This window comes from Daucus carota, chromosome 4, assembly GCF_001625215.2.
Source record: "Daucus carota subsp. sativus chromosome 4, DH1 v3.0, whole genome shotgun sequence".
Classification (NCBI taxonomy): domain Eukaryota; kingdom Viridiplantae; phylum Streptophyta; class Magnoliopsida; order Apiales; family Apiaceae; genus Daucus; species Daucus carota.
This window is the reverse complement of record NC_030384.2, coordinates 612,972-631,658: the sequence shown is the minus strand read 5'-3', so window position 1 is coordinate 631,658 and position 18,687 is coordinate 612,972. Positions and strand designations below refer to the sequence as shown.

Below are 18,687 nucleotides of genomic sequence, written 5' to 3'. Positions count from 1 at the left end.
AAATTCCTGACTACATTCATTGTATCTTTACTACCAACAACTGATGAAATATGATTTCATGTTTGTAATAATTGAAAACAATTAATCAAATAGTAAAAAATTAAATATACTTGAATTCGAGGACATGTAACACATTCAAACTGCACAGAAAAACTCACAGTTAACACATGTTTTCTTTATCAGCTCAAGTATACCAGAATCAGAACGTCTTTCGTCCTCTGTGTTATGTTCACTAGCTTCCATTTGGTATTCATCTTTAAGATTAAAAAAGAACTAAGTTTTAAATAATTAAATCAGGCATGATAATGTAATTATATTATAAACTACTTGGCTTACGTTCATCTCTGAAAACTTTAATCAAAGAAGTTTTGAAATCTTCAAATTGTTCCCTTGTAAACCATGTCTGACTAATCTAAATGGTCATTACAAGACAAAGATTAAGTAATGTCTCGAACACTACACAGAATAACGAAAATAACACTGTGACCATGAAAAAGATTAACAATTATAGTCTTACAAAACCAAGGTAGTCCTCCATTAAGCTATATCTTTCTAGACTCATTTTCACAAACAAAGTCGTGTAAAATAACACGAAAAATCCACAACTTTTGTCATCTTCTTGTTTTGGAACTTGTAAACTTAGTAAACTGCTTCACTGGAAGAAGATTTTTAGTTAATCAAGAATGTAATAAAATTAAATTTGTCATATTACCTCTGGAACCAGGAATGGTATGCTGTCATAGTACTTAAGATCAGAACAATCCATTTTGGCATATTTGTAAAACGAGAAAAGCAACCTTTAATGTGAAGATTTTTAGCACAAATTTTTTGTCATGCACTATATCTGATAGTTAATTAAAAAAACATACAATATATTAGATCACCCTCGAAGAAATTCCTCAATAGTAGTTGAGTCCGAACACTTCAGAGAATCCAGAAGAAGCATCGTAGGTCGTTCAATCCCTCTTAATTTTTGGTTTGGGTTGCATAAAATCACTAAAACAAAATGTTTCCTTAAATAATAAACTATTTATAATCGTTTTGACCAAACTAAGGTTGTTTACTGCAATAACTAAATCCTTATAGTCTCGAAACACTAACCACAAGCATACGGGGTAAAAACATATCTTTCATTGAAGAACTTTTCTTTATCAAACATTACACCATAAACAGCTTACGATAACCAAAAAAAATGTTACAATAGGACAGTCAAAATGTTACTAAATCCAAAAAAATGCCTAAGGTAACATTAAATTTATGTTAGTTTTTTTGATGATACCTTAGGGCCCCTAACGTAACATATTCTCTATCTAGTGTAACATCTACTGCTATGTTACCAAAGAGCCTTATAGTAACAATTACATAAAGCTACTATAACATAAATTTATGTTACCTTAGAGTGTTACAATTTTTTAAAAAAGCAGGACCCCACTATGGGCCCATGCTGACGTGGCATGTGGGCCCCACAATGCTGACGTGGCATGTGGACCCCACAGTGCTGACGTGGCGAGTGGTCCCCACCTGCGGGGTCCACTCTAGTGTAACACTTTAGCAAGCTATTGTAACATTTGTATCTAGGCTAAAGGAACATTTTTAGAAGCTACTGTAACATTTTTAGATGCTACTGTAACATTTAGCAAAACAAAAATAGAGAAGCTGTTATATCAAATTATATATATAATCCTAAATTACCATTCATTACCATAACCGATTCCAATTCTACAGAATCCAAACATCCAATCATCCGAAATCCAAACAGATTACCAACAACTAAAGAACAAAGTTCGACTAAAATAAACCATCACATGTCTACAATATACTAGTTCACAAACTACTTTAATAGTAGCATTATAAGTTTATATACTTGAAAAGCAGTTTTACTAAAAGTTAACGCCTCTAGTCATAGGAGTACCATCATCATTATCACTTCCAACAGTCGTGCACACCTCCTGAATATCAATTTTGATGTCCGGGTTAGCTTGTGCAAGTTTTTTGAAGACAAATGCCAAATTTTGTTGCACCTTCTGATCAACTCCTGCTTCAACCTGCTTCACTTTATCTTGAAATTCAGACTCCACTTGCTTCACTTTCTCCTCCAACTCAGCAGCAAACCCTTCTTTTATCTTTGTGGTAAGGTCTTTAACATAGGCTTCTGTTGGTGCATTAGAATTGGACATATTTGCTGGCTTTACACATCTACCTTTGAGCCAATTTGGACCGTGTTTTGCGCCAAGTTCATCAGAAGCAGCATCTCCAGTACTAAGTCTTGTGGTAATAGTTTCCTACAAAATCAAAAAAATAAAAAGTGAACTGGTCAAATAATAAATAGCAAAAACGGACAAAACTTGTGCACCTTGTTTTTGATATATAAAAGTTAACAAGTCTGTGTTCTTTATCTATGTGTATAGAGCAAACATGAAGTTTAAAAATATAACATTTATACCGGATTGGTCAAGCCTGAAACAAATCAGAATCACTATACCAACATATAAGCTAAATAGTAAAGAAATTAAAAAAACACATGGTAATTATCCCTGAAAAAAGTGGCAAAACGTAAACATATATTTGCAGCCCACTGTTATTTTCGTAAGAGGATAAACACATTTAACCAAACTCAAAAAACTGAAGACCAAAATAATATAATGGGAAAACAAATGCCTACTATACAAGTTAGAAAGCCATCTTGGATATTTTTATATATACAACATTTAAAACAAGAAATAGTCAACTGGCAATATATTAAAACATAAATAGTCAACCATAAATCCATGAATGTGAAATAAAATACTTACAATTTTCTTTTCAATTTTTTCAGTACTGATCTTGTACTCACGTTTTGCATCTCGCTTCCAAGTATCAATAAAAATCTTTGCATCACATGGTTCACACTCACTTGGCACCTTTTTCTAGCACAAAAGAATGAGAAAGCAAAATGAGCAACATTGTGATAATACATTAGGCAATTAAACATGAACGAGTGAAATCAAACAAGACAATCATAAAGTAAACAAAATATTAAATAAATCAATTACATACCATCTTATAACGATATTGTGCCAAACTTTTGGGACCAAGAGTGTGAGTATCAACATAATGTTTACGGGCATTTGAATTTTTCCTTGCTTTCTCCTATAAAAATTAATTAAAAAATGATTTTATCATATTTGTGAGACAGCCTAAATGCTTGAAATTATAAGCATACCTGAATACTCTCATCATTCCAATAATCCAAGAGCATTTTAAGAGTCTCGAGTGGAATGTCATCTGGTCTATTCTCCAACCTCATTTCATCATTTTCATAGGCTGTGAAAAGACCTGCCTTAGTTCGACTTTTATAAGTCTTCCAAGATGAATGAATTGTCTCGATTACCCAATTTTCCAACTCATCAGGAATTACATACCGGGCCTGAAAATCCAATAACAATAAATAGATAAAATACTCATACTAAAAGGCATATGTTTAGCCTATTTGTAATTAAAGAGGTACCAACTCAACTCTGATAAGAAAGCAAGGTAAATAGCAAGTACTGTTGAAGGAATCCGTACGAAGAACGTCAAGTGATTTATTGAAATTATATGTCTGAAGAATTTCAGGATGCTGCTGCACACCGCTGGAAGAAGTTCATTAATATGTTCAAGCCTCAGTGTACAAATAATCTTTTGTAGCACGTCCAGAAGTCCAGAAGGTATAAAGTCTTAATACTTTATTTATTCAGAAGATTCCATACTATTGTTACCTATGAAGAAGATCTACGAAGACATAGACTCGACGAACAAGCCTCGTATCAAATGTTTATTTGATAAAGAATATTTAATTCAGCTAGATACAGATGAACCAGACAGTACATTTGTGTGTCAGCTAATCAGATTAAGTGTTCTGAATCAACTACAAGTGCCCGTTCGATCAAGACAGAGATCTACAAAGTTTAATCAAGCTTGTAGTCCCTGCTGCTGAAGGAATATTATTTTATAAGTATGTCTTTAATTATTTCACTTATCAAAACAACAAATTAGTTGTATAATTTATTTATTAAATTGATTCACCTTCGAATTAATTTAATTTATGAATTTATATGATTAATATAATTAACTGAGTAATTATTGAATATTTATATATTTAATAAAACTGTTTAATATGCAATTATAGCTCGGTATGACTTTATTAAACAAAGTCATACCGTGCTCATCTGGCTGACTTAAGCAGTCGGTATGGCTTTATTTATTAAAGTCATACTGTGTATGATTATATGGCATTTCTGTGTATGACACAATGTCATACCGTTTCTCTGATTCAGACATTTCCTGGTACGACTAAATGTCATACCGTGTCTGCTATTCAGACATTTCTTTATGACTTGTGTCTTGCGCCTGTATGACTTAATATGTCATACCGAAAGATGCCTTCTGACTTTGTTTAACAATGTCATACCGAATGACACTTGAAGGCCAAGTCTGATTAAGTCATACCGAGTTTTTCAGTATGGCATTCTCTTAAAATGTCATTCATTCCCTTTGTTTAGCATGGCTTTGTGTTATAATGTCATTCCTTCTTAGTGGTTGGCATGGCTTTGCTTTGTAATGTCATTCCTAAGCTAGAAAGTCATTCCTTTCTATGTCATACCTAGATCCAAGTGATTTGCCTATAAATATGGCTTCACTTCTTCATTTGTATGTTGTTCAGTGCATTGTAAACTTTCAAGTTGTTAGTAACTTGCTATTCGTTATATCCACAGTTTTCTGTGCTTTGATCACTCAGTTGTTTTAATCACTAAACTAGAATACATCATGTCGAATTTATTCTACGAACTTTAGTGGACATTAAAACGAACCTTATTAATTATATAACGACTTAAAACATTGTTATATTAATTAATTAAAATCTGATTAACAAGTTTAATTCAAATCAGATTATTCCGCCGTGATTTTTAGTGACGATTGTATTCAACCCCCCCTTCTACAATCGTTTTAGGACCTAACAATTGGCATCAGAGCGGTTGATACCATTTTCCGTATTAGATCCTATACACACTCTGTAACGTCCAAATATTTTTTATTCGAATTAATTTTATTCCAAAAATTAATTTTGATTTAAAATATTTTTTTTTCAAAAATCCAAATCTCATCCAAACACTATTCACTTCAAATCCTTAAACATGAGTACACAAAAGATCAGTAGCATCAAAATCCCACCGTTCAGCAAGGAACACTTTAGCCTATGGGAGAGGCACATGTTATTATTCCTCCGCACAGCCAACGAAAAATATATCGGGATATTAAACAAAGGTGTTTCTACTCCGATGAAGCTAATAATAGCACACGAAGAAGATGGTGTGTTAATGCCTCATAAAACTGTTCCGAAAGAACTTTCTAAGTACACAGATGAAGAGAGTGAGCAGATGAACTTAGATGATACTCTTCAACTGATTTTAGTTTAATCCCTAGATCCTGTCATGTACAATGCTGTTGTTAATTGTACGAACGCAAAGCAAATCTGGGATACACTAGAGATTATAAACGAAGGCTCAGATGAAGTCAGAGAAAACAACAAAGAGATACTGATGGCTCAGTATGAACAGTTTGGTTCCAATCCCGGAGAAGGGATTTCAGAAGTATTTATCAGACTTAATAATTTGATAAATAATTTAAATCTGAATGGGAAATACTATGACAATAAAGAGGTCAACATGAAGTTTCTCTTAACACTTCCTGAACATCTGGAACACGGAATCACTGCAATCAGGGAAAGCAGAGATCTGAATGAGATTTCTCTGGAAAGACTCTACGGAGGTTTGAAAACTTATGAACTCGAGCAAGTTCAAAGTAAGCATAGATATGGCTAGGGTAAAACACTGAACCATTCGAGAGCTCTAGTTGTTGAGTCACCTGTACCGGAAGAAAAGAAGGATGTTGTTGTCCCTTCTAAGACTACTCAGGAATTTGTTGTACCTGAGATGGGTCAGACTGCTTCTTCTAGTGGTGACGAAGAGTTCTATACAATGGAAGAGCTTGAACAGTTAGAAGATCAATCTCTATCACTGTTTGCCAAGAAGTTTGGAAACATGAGATTTAGGAAGAACCCCTCCTACAAGTACAAACCTACTGTCAACAGGTTTCAAAAAGGAGGTTATTCATCTTCTACTAGCAAAGGAGGATACAAGACTGGGATGGTGGATTGAAGCAAGTTCAAATGCTTTAACTGTGGTGAACCGGGACACTTTGCAACTGAATGTAAACAACCCAAGGTTCAAGGAAAGAGAAAAGATTCCTACGACGAGTTGAAGCAGAAGTATGATGCATTAGTGAGAAAGCATCAAGGTACTTCTGGAAGTTAAAACTTCAAAAGCAAGTCTTATCTAGCAGAAGGGAAAAGCTGGGATGATACAGACAGTGATGAAGAAGAGCAGATTGGGAATGTTGCTCTAATGGCTGATGCTAGATCATCTTCACCTCCTCCTGCTGGAAGCTTTCAGGTAGATCTTACATGCCCTAAACTTTTTATGCAATTAGGACTAGAAAGAGATGATGCTATTAAAAAATTGAAAGCTGCCAATCTTAAAATTGATACGTTAGTCTTAGATATTCATGCTTATAAGATGAATGGGATGAACGTATTGAAACCTAAAATTGAACAACTGACTATGGATTTAGGATTACAAGTTGCTAAAGTCAGAGTTCTAGAAAAAGGTGAGATTGCTTTAAGACTTCAGCTAGATGAAGAGAAATGAAATGTAAAGCCTTTAAGGACGCCTCCACTATAGTTAAAGAACTTAATGATAAACAAGAGATCAAGAGAACTATTGGAATAGGTTTTGACTATAACAAATCTGTAGGTAAGGCTAGTAACATTACTCCATTCAAGAAGAGTGCTAAGGAGAGAGGAATTCCTTTTGTTTTGAAAGATTCCCCTCAACCTTTGTTTAAATCCTCAGAAGCTGAACCTCTGTTAGAAACTCCTGTTGTCATTAAATATGAACTTAAACAGGAAGACCTTAAAATGAAAGAGAGTAATGAGAAGAGAGATGAGATCCTGACATCACTGAAACCAATCAAAGTGAAAGGCAATGTTAGGTTGCCTAAAGCTGGTTTAGGTGTCAACTCAGAGAGAACTAAATTCAACAAGCCTAATAATTTTGTGAATAGTAAGAACAAGAACAATAGATGTCATTCTACTGAAAACTTTAAATCTGTTAACAATGTTAGAGTAGAATCTATTGATGTTCCTACTACTATGACTGATATGCCTGTTGCTCCTGTTTTTGATGCATGTCATAAATGTTGTGGTGTTGATAACTGTATGCTTTGTGCTTTCAATACAATGTCTGCTTATTTTAGAAATTTGCATGCTAAAAATGAAAACACATCTCCTAGACAACACACAAACAATAAGCATGCTAGATCAAAGACTGCCAGTCCTCCTCGTGTTAGGAAGGAGACTTATGTTCCAAAGCCTAAAACCAAGGTTTATAAGGCTCTTGTTAAGGAAGTAAGTTCAGTCAAATCAGAACCAAGTATCAGTCCAAGAGGCTCTGTTGTATTACCTGATAGAAATCAATTCTTTAAGTTTGCTGGACCCAATCAAGTGTAAGTCCCAAAGAAGGTTTAATCAGTATGTCTTTTGCAGGGTGCCAGTGCAATTGTATGAGTTACTTGGGTGCTTAACAGTGGAGCGTCAATGCACATGACTGGCAACAGATCCCTGCTCGAAGACATAAGAGAAGGAGCTGGCCCAACAGTCAGTTTTGCTATAGCAAAGGTCGTACTTTGGGATATGGCAAGTACAAAATTAGAAGGATCATCATAGAAGATATTGCTATAGTTGAAGGACTTCAACATAATCTCCTGAGTGTCAGTCAGTTTTGTGACAAGGGATATTATGTTCATTTTGAAAAAGAGACATGTATCATTAAACATATCAAGGATAAGCGTCCTTCACTATGTGGCATAAGGAAAGGCAATATATTCGTAGCTGATTTGTCTTCAGGACCAGGAAACGAAGTTCACTGTTTCTACGCCAAAGCGTCTGCTGAAGATAGTTGGTTATGGCATAAGAAGCTCTCACATCTCAACTTTAAAACCATGAACTCTCTAGTCAAGAGAGATCTAGTGAGAGGTTTGCCTTCCCTGGAATTCTCAACATATGATCTCTGTGAAGCTTGTCAGAAAGGAAAAGCGAAGAGAGCATCTCACAAAGGCAAGACCATCAATACCATTACAAATCCACTTCACTTACTGCATATGGATTTGTTTGGCCCCGTGAATGTTGCATCTATTGATGGAGGAAGATATGCCTTAGTCATTGTGGATGACTTCTCGAAATTTACTTGGGTTTACTTCCTGGCTTCTAAGGATGAAACCCCGATGACAGTGATTGATCATATAAAGTTAGTTGAATTGGATAAGGGTGTGCCAGTGAAAGCTGTAAGGTCAGATAATGGCACGGAATTCAAGAATCAAACACTAATCAACTTTTACTCTGAAAAGGGAATTAGAAGGCAGTATTCAGCACCAAGGACTCCTCAGCAGAATGGAGTCGTCGAAAGAAAGAATCGTACACTGATTGAAGCTGCAAGGACTATGATTGCTGAAGCAAAGCTTCCACTGTACTTTTGGGCTGAAGCTGTGTCTACTGCCTGCTATACCCAGAATAGAACTTTGATCAACAAGGATCATATGAAAACTCCATTTCATCTGTATAACAACAAGAAACCATATGTCAAACATCTTCATGTCTTTGGAGCCAAGTGTTTTGTTCTCAAGGATGGTGAAGAGAACTTGAACAAGTTTGAGCCAAAGGCATCTGAAGCAATTTTTGTTGGTTATACAATTAGTGCTTATAGAGTTTTTGTAATTGATACTCTGTCAGTGAAAGTTAGTGTCAATGTAACATTTGACGATACTAAACTACCAAGTTTACAATCTGCCAATCCATCTGAATCTCTGAAGTTTGACAACTATCCAGATTCTGATTCAGATGATGATGTGCCACCTGAGGCTGCAACAGGTGATGACAACAATGATGATAATGATCCAGGCAATGGTGGAGGAAATGACAATAATGCTGGAGATTCCACTGATGCTAGTGGTGGATCAACAAGTCAACCTGGCAGCAACTCAGGGGGAGCTGGTGGATCAACTAGTCATACACTTTAGCTTAATGATAATACTGCTGAATCATCAAGGACACAACTCCCAAGGGAAAGGATTTGGAGCAGAGATCATCCCTTTGATTTAATTATTGGTGATCCTGATGCTGGTGTCAAGACTAGAAGTGCTACGACTAATGAATGTCTATTCTCTGGTTTTCTATCACAATTAGAACCAAAGAAAATAGATGAAGCACTTGCTGATCCTGATTGGGTTCTTGCCATGCAAGAAGAACTCAATCAATTTGAGAGACAAGAAGTCTGGGCCCTGGTTCCAAGGCCAAAAGGAAAGTCTTTCATTGGAGCTAGATGGGTCTTCCGTAACAAGTTAGATGGTGATGGCATTGTTGTGAGAAACAAAGCCAGACTGGTTGCAAAAGGTTATTCTCAGGAAGAAGGAATTGATTACGATGAAACTTATGCTCCAGTTGCTCGTCTTGAAGCCATCAGAATATTTCTTGCATTTGGTACACACTCCAACTTCAAAGTTTATCAGATGGATGTGAAAAGTGTATTTCTGAATGGAAAGTGGATGAAGAAGTATATCTGGAACAGCCCCCTGGCTTTGAAAATCCAGAGTTTGCTGATTTTGTATACTTCCTATTCAAAGCTGTCTATGGGCTCAAGCAGTCACCAAGGACATGGTATGACACCCTCTACGATTTTTTAATTGAAAACAATTTTACTAGAGGTGTCATAGACAAAACTCTTTTTTACAAATTGCATGATAATGATATGATATTTGTTTAAATATATGTTGATGATATTATATTTGGTTCTACTAACGATAACTTGTGCAAGAGATTTGCTAAGTTAATGCAGAGTAATTATGAAATGAGTAAGATGGGTGAGCTATCCTACTTTCTTGGTCTTCAAGTAAGCCAAAAGGAAGATGGAATCTTTATTTGCCAGTCAAAGTATGTCAGAGATCTTCTAAGAAAGTACAATCTAGAAGACTGTTCACCGGCAAAGACACCCATGGCCACTGCCACTAAGCTTGACCAGGATAAATTTGGTAAGAAAGTTGATATCTCAAGCTATCGAGGTATGATTGGCTCATTACTTTATCTCACTGCTAGTAGACCAGATATTATGTATGCAACATGTTTGTGTGCTAGGTTTCAGGCTGATCCTAAAGAATCACATCTTATAGCCGTCAAAAGAATCTTTAGATATCTTAAGGGTACACCTGGTTTAGGTATTTGGTACCCTAAGAATACTAGTTTTGACTTAACCAGCTATACAGATTCTGATTATGCCGATTGCAGGATTGATAGAAAGAGTACGTCTAGAAGCTGTCAATTTCTAGGACGTCTGTTGGTTTCCAGGTACAACAAGAAGCAACACTCAGTGTCCACTTCTACTGCTGAAGCTGAGTACATAGGTCTTGGCAGTTGCTGTGCTCAGATTCTCTGGATCAGAAACCAATTGAATGATTATGGTATCTCTGTCGACAAAATTCCAATATTTTGTGACAACACCAGTGCCATAGCCATTTCAAACAATCCAGTGCAACACTCCCGGACCAAGCACATAGATATCAGGTATCATTTTATTCGAGAACATGTCATGAATGGTACTGTGGTGTTACATTTCGTACCCACGGCTGATCAAATTGCAGACATCTTCATTAAACCACTTGATGAATCCACTTTCTCTAAGTTGGTTTGTGTACTAGGGACGTTAAATATGCCATGATTCTCTTTGTATATATTTTATATGTATTTTATATATTACTATATATTTTTGTGAATTTTCTGTGTAATTTTATCTATTTTATTAGATTTTATATAATTATTTGTAAATTATCTGATAATTTTATGTGTAATTATGCATGTTCATATCTGTCTCTATAATTTTCTAAGTGCTGCATACTCCCCTGTAATATTCTCCGTGCATTTAGATAATTATCTGTATTTATTTTGTATTTTTTCAAAATTAATCAAGCATAAATATTTGATTTTAAGTTAATTCATTTTAATGAATTAAAGTTAAATTCATAAGTATTTATATTTAATTAAAGTAGAATTTTACAAAATATATGTGTAATTTAGTATATATTATGTGTATTAGATTTTTTATTAGATGTGCAAAAGGTTTTATTGTTTTTAAATAATCAAAAATCATAATATTATATTTTATTTTTATTAAAAAACTGTTTTGATACGCGGTATGACTTTTCCAGAGAAAGTCATACCGCATGTGGCTTCTTTGGTACACTTCATAATGCGGTATGACTTTCCTTAAGAAAGTCATACCGAACTCTCACCTAACCCCCTTTGTTAAAACACGGTATGACATTATCTTTTAATGTAATACCGAAGCCTAAACAATGTCATACTCAGTTTTTCGGTATGTTTTTACTTGATAAAGTCATACCGACTTTCACAATTCGTATGACTTAGTTTAATTATCTCATACCTACTCATTTCTTCATCTTCATTGCATACATACATACCTCCATTGCTGTAGCTTCAACTTTTTCAAGTTTTGTTAGTAAAACTTGCTGGTTACGATTTATCAAGCCTAAAAAGCTTGCTGGCTACTTGTTTTAATCACAAAATCAGTCGAAGTGCTGCCGATTTTATTTTTAAAATTCGAACCCTTCGCCGAGTTAAAACCGATTCGCACCGATTCCGAACGATTTTGAGCGAATTTTTGCCGGGTTTGTGTCCAGTAGGCTGTGGATTATCATTATTGATCAGTCTGTGGTGATTTTGGTTCAATAGATTTGAAACCCTACTCGTTGATTTCGAGTTTTAAGGTTTGCGTAGCCAATTTGGGGATTTTTGAATATAGTGGAGCTTAGGGCCTTGTTTGGAGTTTAAAATTGCCATTTTAAGATTAATTATTTTTTAATTCGAATTTACCAAATTAATTCGAATAATTAATTAATTAATTAATTGATATTTAATTATTAATTGAATATTTTATTTGAAAAAATCTCACTTAATTCAATTTTTAATTTTAAAAATGGTCGGTCGCTTTGTAATTGAGGAGACAAATTTGAATGGATTCTTCGACCCCGAGGCAAGTTTGGCTCGTTTTAGACCGTGGGTCCGTTTTCTGAATAGTCAGTCGCTCGTCAGCACTGCTATTACAGCTCATGCAGAACTCCAGATACAGCCTATATAGGATCTCTACTCGTCAGCATTGAATACTACGTTGTTGGATAATCATCGTATGTCTGGAGAAATAGATGGAGGACGTACCATTCTTATCAACACTGATGATGTGAATAGGATACTTGGGTTTTCGAGGGAGAATTTTGCTGAACTCCCTACTGAAGATGAACTCACCCAATTCTTCGAGACAATTTTATATCAGGGAAAGATCAATTTGCCTAGGATGTTGAAAGGCAATCTGAAGCCCGAGTGAGACCTTTTCTTCGACACTTTGGCTAAAGTGTTTGCTCCTCCCACTCGCAAGAACTTCAATGTAATAACTTCTTTGCTTCAGAAGATTGGGTTTAGTATTGTTTATAATCGTCCAATCAACTTTGGTAAGCTTATACTTCAAGCTATACTTTCAAAGTTGGGACCACTAAGGAACAGATCTGTTGAGCAGAACGCGAAGGTTGCTTGCTTTTATCCTTGATTTATCATGTTATTTCTAAATGATAAAATGACTGATGCTGAGAAGGAACACTACATCAACTCTCCAGTGGCACCTGTTCCTCGTGCTTGCACTAAGTTGATGACTCAGCTGGATAATAAGAACAAATTTGCAACTGTTCCTCTTGTCACCATTCCTCATATGCTACAAATGTTCAACGCTCCTCTCCAGCAGTATCAGCTTCCAGTGGCTCCTCCTCCTCCTCCTCAACAGCAACAGCAACAACAACCGCAAGAACCTCAACCCCTACAGATTCAACAACCTGCACAACAACCTCAACAACAACTACTACACCAACAACAGCAGCACTCACCTCAACAATCTCAAGAAGCACAGTCTTCACACGATTCATCCAACCAATCATCATATCACTCCCCTACTCATCAACAACAACCTATCCCTTCATTTGAAGACCAAACAATGGAATATGATTTCTTAGAGAATCAACCATCTTCATCTGAACCTCTCCCACACCAAACACAATCCCAAATCATACCACAAACACAATCTACCTCACAACCACTTCACTCTGACTCTCCTATCAACCAGGAGCTACAGTCCTTCCGCCAGGACCTACAGGTAGCTCAGGTACTTTCTAACTTCTCATCTAATTTTAATGTTGATACGTCAGATTATGGTTGTGATCTTGTTTGTGACCTTGATTTTGTTTTCCAGCCTACCAGCAATGAACCTGACAGCACACAGGTTCATAACCTAGCTGATGATTCACTTCAACCAACTCTCGTTTCTCCAAACACATCAACCAACACTTCAATGCAACATGTTCGTAAAGTTGCCAGGAAACAGAGTACGAGTAGTTTAATGAGTCAACCCGCAGCTCTGTCTCCCTCCAAGAAGCAAAGGGTGGAAGCCTTGGAGACACCTGTAGCCTCATCTTTGCCTTCCCAACAAGGCTCAGATTTTGAAATGGCAAATAAACAGTCTCTGGACCGATTCTCTCTACAGAATGAGGCCATTGAAATTGACCGTCCGGCCGCGGTAACTTGTACAGAGTCAAGCACTGCGCTAGCACTCACGCTAGTGCCAGCCCAAACAGATACACAGGTTACTATGTTTACTGAGTGCACAGATTTTCAAAATCAATGTTTAATGTATGAAAATTTTTCTGATCACCCTTTCTTTTCTGATCAGGCGGAACTTGGCAGCGTGCAAGTTAATTTGCCCTCACAGGCGTCCGGAGGACAATTTGTTCCTCCACTACCTTTGCTCCCATCTCAAGGGACATTGGTAGTTTATACAGGTACAACAGGAAGTGTGAATGCAAAGAGTGATGTAAGGCAAACACCGAGCGATACACATGCACGAGAGGCTAGTGAAATAGCTCTGAGTGTACGTGAGGTGAGTGCACACACTAACACTGCTCTATTTGAGGAACAAATGGCTAAGTTACGAGCTGAATTAGCCAGAATGATAGCTGAAAATGAGAAGTTGAAGGGTGCACAGTTGGTGACCCTGGAACAGAAAGCTGAGGAGAGGCTATCCAGTTCTTACAATGATGAGCTTAAAGAAGAGATTCATGAGTTAGCTGTTGAGATGCGATCTAATCATGAACTTTACATGTCTAAGTTTGATTCCATCGACATCAAGCTTGATCAACTTCTCAGGAACTCAAACAAGTCTGATGATCAACCCTCCGGAGAGGATCCCTCAACTAAGGGGGAGAATAGAGAAGACAAAGGTGACAGGGATGATAGAGGCAATAGCTCAAATCAAAGCAACAAGGGGAATACCACTTCTGGATCTGCCCCTGACAAAGAATCTGATAAATCAAAAGGCAAAGAACCGTTACCTCAGTCCGACAATGTCTTCAACTCTGATAGTTATGATGACTATCCAAATGATATGGATGATGATGACGTCTTCGATGCTACCTATCGTCAAGCAGAAGAAGAAGGTAAATTTGATGAGAGTTATTTGTTTCAGGATGAATAACTTGTTGATCTAGAACATGAGGAGAATGTCCGGAAGTTCAAAGCTGAAAATGAAGCTAGGAAGCGTAAGCTTAAAGATTTCCAAACACTTCTAGAGGACAAGTTGATAACAGAAGAGCAAATCAAGATCGAGAAACAGAAAATCTATGATGCAGCGTGCAAGCAGTAGAATCTTGATATTAAAAGGAAAGTCGGAAAAATCTGGGACATTGCAAAGAGAATATTCAATGGACCTCAAAGGGAACCTTTCAACGACAAAAAGTTCTTATCTGTGATCTATGATCTTCGAGAGGTAAACCCCGACGAGGATGTCTTTATGCATGCCTTTGCTTTGGAATTGGAATATTTAACTGTTGCAGTTAAGGGCTTGTTAGAAGAATGGGAGCTAAATGTCTATACACAGAGGAATGGTTCCTTCAGACTATCTGTCGAATCTCTGAAATCATTCTCTGTATCTGAGCTCTGGGGGCTTCGGAACAAGGTTAAGCGCAGCTCCAATCTGAACGAACTCCTTCGTGACAAACTGCTGGAACGTGCTGTCTTCAACAGTCATCAGGTTGTCAAGAATCCATACTGTGTAAAGTTCGTTCACAAGGAGATCTTCAGGACTATCTATCTCAATGAAGAAGCCTTGTCAAAGTATCCCGCTAAGCAACTTGCTCTTACCTCCACTCTTTTAAGAACCAAGGGCTTCGCTTTTAAAACTAAGTCTGATGCTGATGATATGATTCTTGCTTACTGAACTCGAAAGAATGTTGGTCAGTACTTTCGAAGGATGAAACATGTTACTAAATCTCAGCCATCAGACTTCCGCGAAGACCCTGTGGAATTGGAAGTACTACATCAACTGGCTCTGGCAAGAGAACGAAAGAAGCGTGGTGAATCCACTACATCTGAAGTGCCAACCAGGGAAGAACCATCAACTCCTATCCTTCACAATTCTGATATCGAAGAAGGAGAAGTTGATCTTTAGATTCATTAGGGATTTGTAATATATGTTCAGTAAGAACATCCTTTTGTAATCTATTGTAATCTTTTGAATTCTGGTCAATGTTTAATTTAATACCAGAAACTTTTTGCTATTTATAATTCATGTTAAATCCTTTGTCTTATCAGTTAGTTGAGTTATCCTCTCGATAATTTGCATGTTATGTTAACAAACAAATAGGGGGAGATTGAAATGCATATGTTTAGCCTATTTGTAATTAAAGAGGTACCAACTCAACTCTGATAAGAAAGCAATGTAAATAGCAAGTACTGTTGAAGGAATCCGTACGAAGAACGTCAAGTGATTTACTGAAATTATATGTCTGAAGAATTTCAGGATGCTGCTGCACACCATTGGAAGAAGTTCATTAATATGTTCAAGCGTCAGTGTACAAATAATCTTTTGTAGCACGTCTAGAAGTCCAGAAGGTATAAAGTTTTAATACTTTATTTATTCAGAAGATTCCATACTATTGTTACTTATGAAGAAGATCTACGAAGACATAGACTCGACGAACAAGTCTCGTATCAAATGTTTATTTGATAAAAAATATTTAATTCAGCTAGATACAGATGAACCAGACAGTACATTTGTGTGTCAGCTACTCAGATTAAGTGTTCTGAATCAACTACAAGTGGCCGTTCGATCAAGACAGAGATCTACAAAGTTTAATCAAGCCTGGAGTCCCTGCTGCTGAAGGAATATTATTTTATAAGTATTTCTTTAATTATTTCACTTATCAAAACAATTAAATTAGTTGTATAATTTATTTATTAAATTGATTCACCTTCGAATTAAATTAATTTATGAATTTATATGATTAATATAATTAAATGAGTAATTATTGAATATTTAATAAAACTGTTTAATATGCAATTATAGCTCGGTATGACTTTATTAAACAAAGTCATACCGTGCTCATCTGGCTGACTTAAGCAGTCGGTATGACTTTATTTATTAAAGTCATACCGTGTATGATTATATGGCATTTCTGTGTATGACACAATGTCATACCGTTTCTCTGATTCAGACATTTCCTGGTATGACTAAATGTCATACCGTGTCTGCTATTCAGACATTTCTTTATGACTTGTGTCTTGCGCCTGTATGACTTAATATGTCATATCGAAAGATGCCTTCTGACTTTGTTTAACAATGTCATACCGAATGACACTTGAAGGCCAAGTCTGATTAAGTCATACCGAGTTTTTTAGTATGGATTTCTCATAAAATGTCATTCCTTCGCTTTGTTTAGCATGGCTTTGTGTTATAATGTCATTCCTTCTTAGTGTTTGGCATGACTTTGCTTTGTAATGTCATTCCTAAGCTAGAAAGTCATTCCTTTCTATGTCATACCTAGATCCAAGTGATTTTCCTATAAATATGGCTTCGCTTCTTCATTTGTATGTTGTTCATTGCATTGTAAACTTTCTAGTTGTTAGTAACTTGCTATTCGTTATATCCACAGTTTTCTGTGCTTTGATCACTCGGTTGTTTTAATCACTAAACTAGAATACATCCTGTCGAATTTATTCAACGAACTTTAGTGGACATTAAAACGAACCATATTAATTTTACAACGACTTAAAACATTGTTATATTAATTAATTAAAATCTGATTAACAAGTTTAATTCAAATCAGATTATTCCGCCGCGATTTTTAGTGACGATTGTATTCAACCCCCCCTTCTACAATCGTTTCAGGACCTAACACATACCTAATTAGTTTTTCATAAATTATCCCTAAAAAAAATTTCATTTTGTAGCTGAGTTCAAGCAAATTTGTAATAACATACAGTAATTTGTACAAGCTTAACAGATTTAGCATCAATAATGTATAACAGCATTTACTTTCTATTAAGTTTTACATATTCACTACTAGATTATACCTAATTAAAGTTGCTCTTAGTTCTCCAATATAAATAACTAAAAATGATAAAACAATGATATTTGTTCATAGATACCTTCACATAATTCCACATAGTCTGTCTCAAGTTTTTTGGAACATGACGCCAAGTGACATAAGTTAGTGGGACACATCGCTTAGCAAGCGTTCCAAGGAAGCTACTTAATTCTGATAGAACTTTGTCATTTTCTGCTATGGGCTGAAAGTCATCATTCATCTCAATGACAATTCTCTTGTCGAAGCTTCTAGTATGAACTTTGTCCATCCTCGTTTTTGCTCTCATTCTTTGAGGAACTGCAACTGCAATATTTTAGGAAAAAAACCTACATCTAAATATGCTTGGATTACATAAAAAGCCATTTTATGTGTATTATTTACAATTCATGAATACATAAGTTGTCCAGTAGTGAACTTTAGAAATGCTTCACCTTATTAATAGTAAATGACTTTAAATATTTGTAGGTTAGGCGATTATGATCAATCATAGTATGCAATATCATATGACCAACTTTGATAGTCATATTGCTATTTTAACAAAACACTTGTAAATTGAAAATTTACCATTTTTTAGAATTTGAACATAATAATAGGTAGGCATAGCTCAATTCTAAAACTTAAAATGATTGAAAGAATATTAGGCTAACCTTCCACATCGTCTTCGTCAATATCAGGCATTATATTTTACTCAACACCCTTCTTACTTGCACTTGCACTTGCAGCTGCTATTTCCTTTTCAATTATTTGTTGAGCTTTTTCCTTTATAGCCTTTTCCTTTTCAGCCTCTTCCTTTTGGCGTTTCCACATAGCCCAAAAAGAAGCCATTGAACCTTTGCCATCATCTGATTGTGGTAAGTCAGCAATAGGATCTGGTGATATTACAGGTACAGGTGGACATGTGTCTTCCTTTTTTCTTGTGTCCTGATTTGCAGGATTGGCGGCTGAAGTGGCTCTTGTAGTGGCTCTGGATCCTGTTGTTGGTCTACGTCCCATTAGAAGCTTTTTATTGTTTGTCTTCTTTTTATCCTGCAAAATATATTGGCTTTGGTACCAATACTCTAATTATAGTGCATAAACTTAAAGTTT

General features: G+C 35.9%; 1 protein-coding gene across 1 annotated transcript; it reads right to left on the bottom strand.

Annotated features, from left to right (window-relative positions):
* Window positions 1-1,880: 1,880 nt before the first annotated feature.
* On the bottom strand, window positions 1,881-18,594 carry LOC108192725 (uncharacterized). Its single transcript, XM_064091471.1, has 6 exons — window positions 18,306-18,594; window positions 17,663-17,904; window positions 3,203-3,406; window positions 3,037-3,129; window positions 2,793-2,906; window positions 1,881-2,282 (listed from the first exon to the last, which is right to left on the bottom strand). Exons 1-6 carry the CDS (start codon window positions 18,592-18,594, stop codon window positions 1,881-1,883), a joined length of 1,344 nt encoding a protein of 447 aa, XP_063947541.1.
* Window positions 18,595-18,687: the final 93 nt, after the last annotated feature.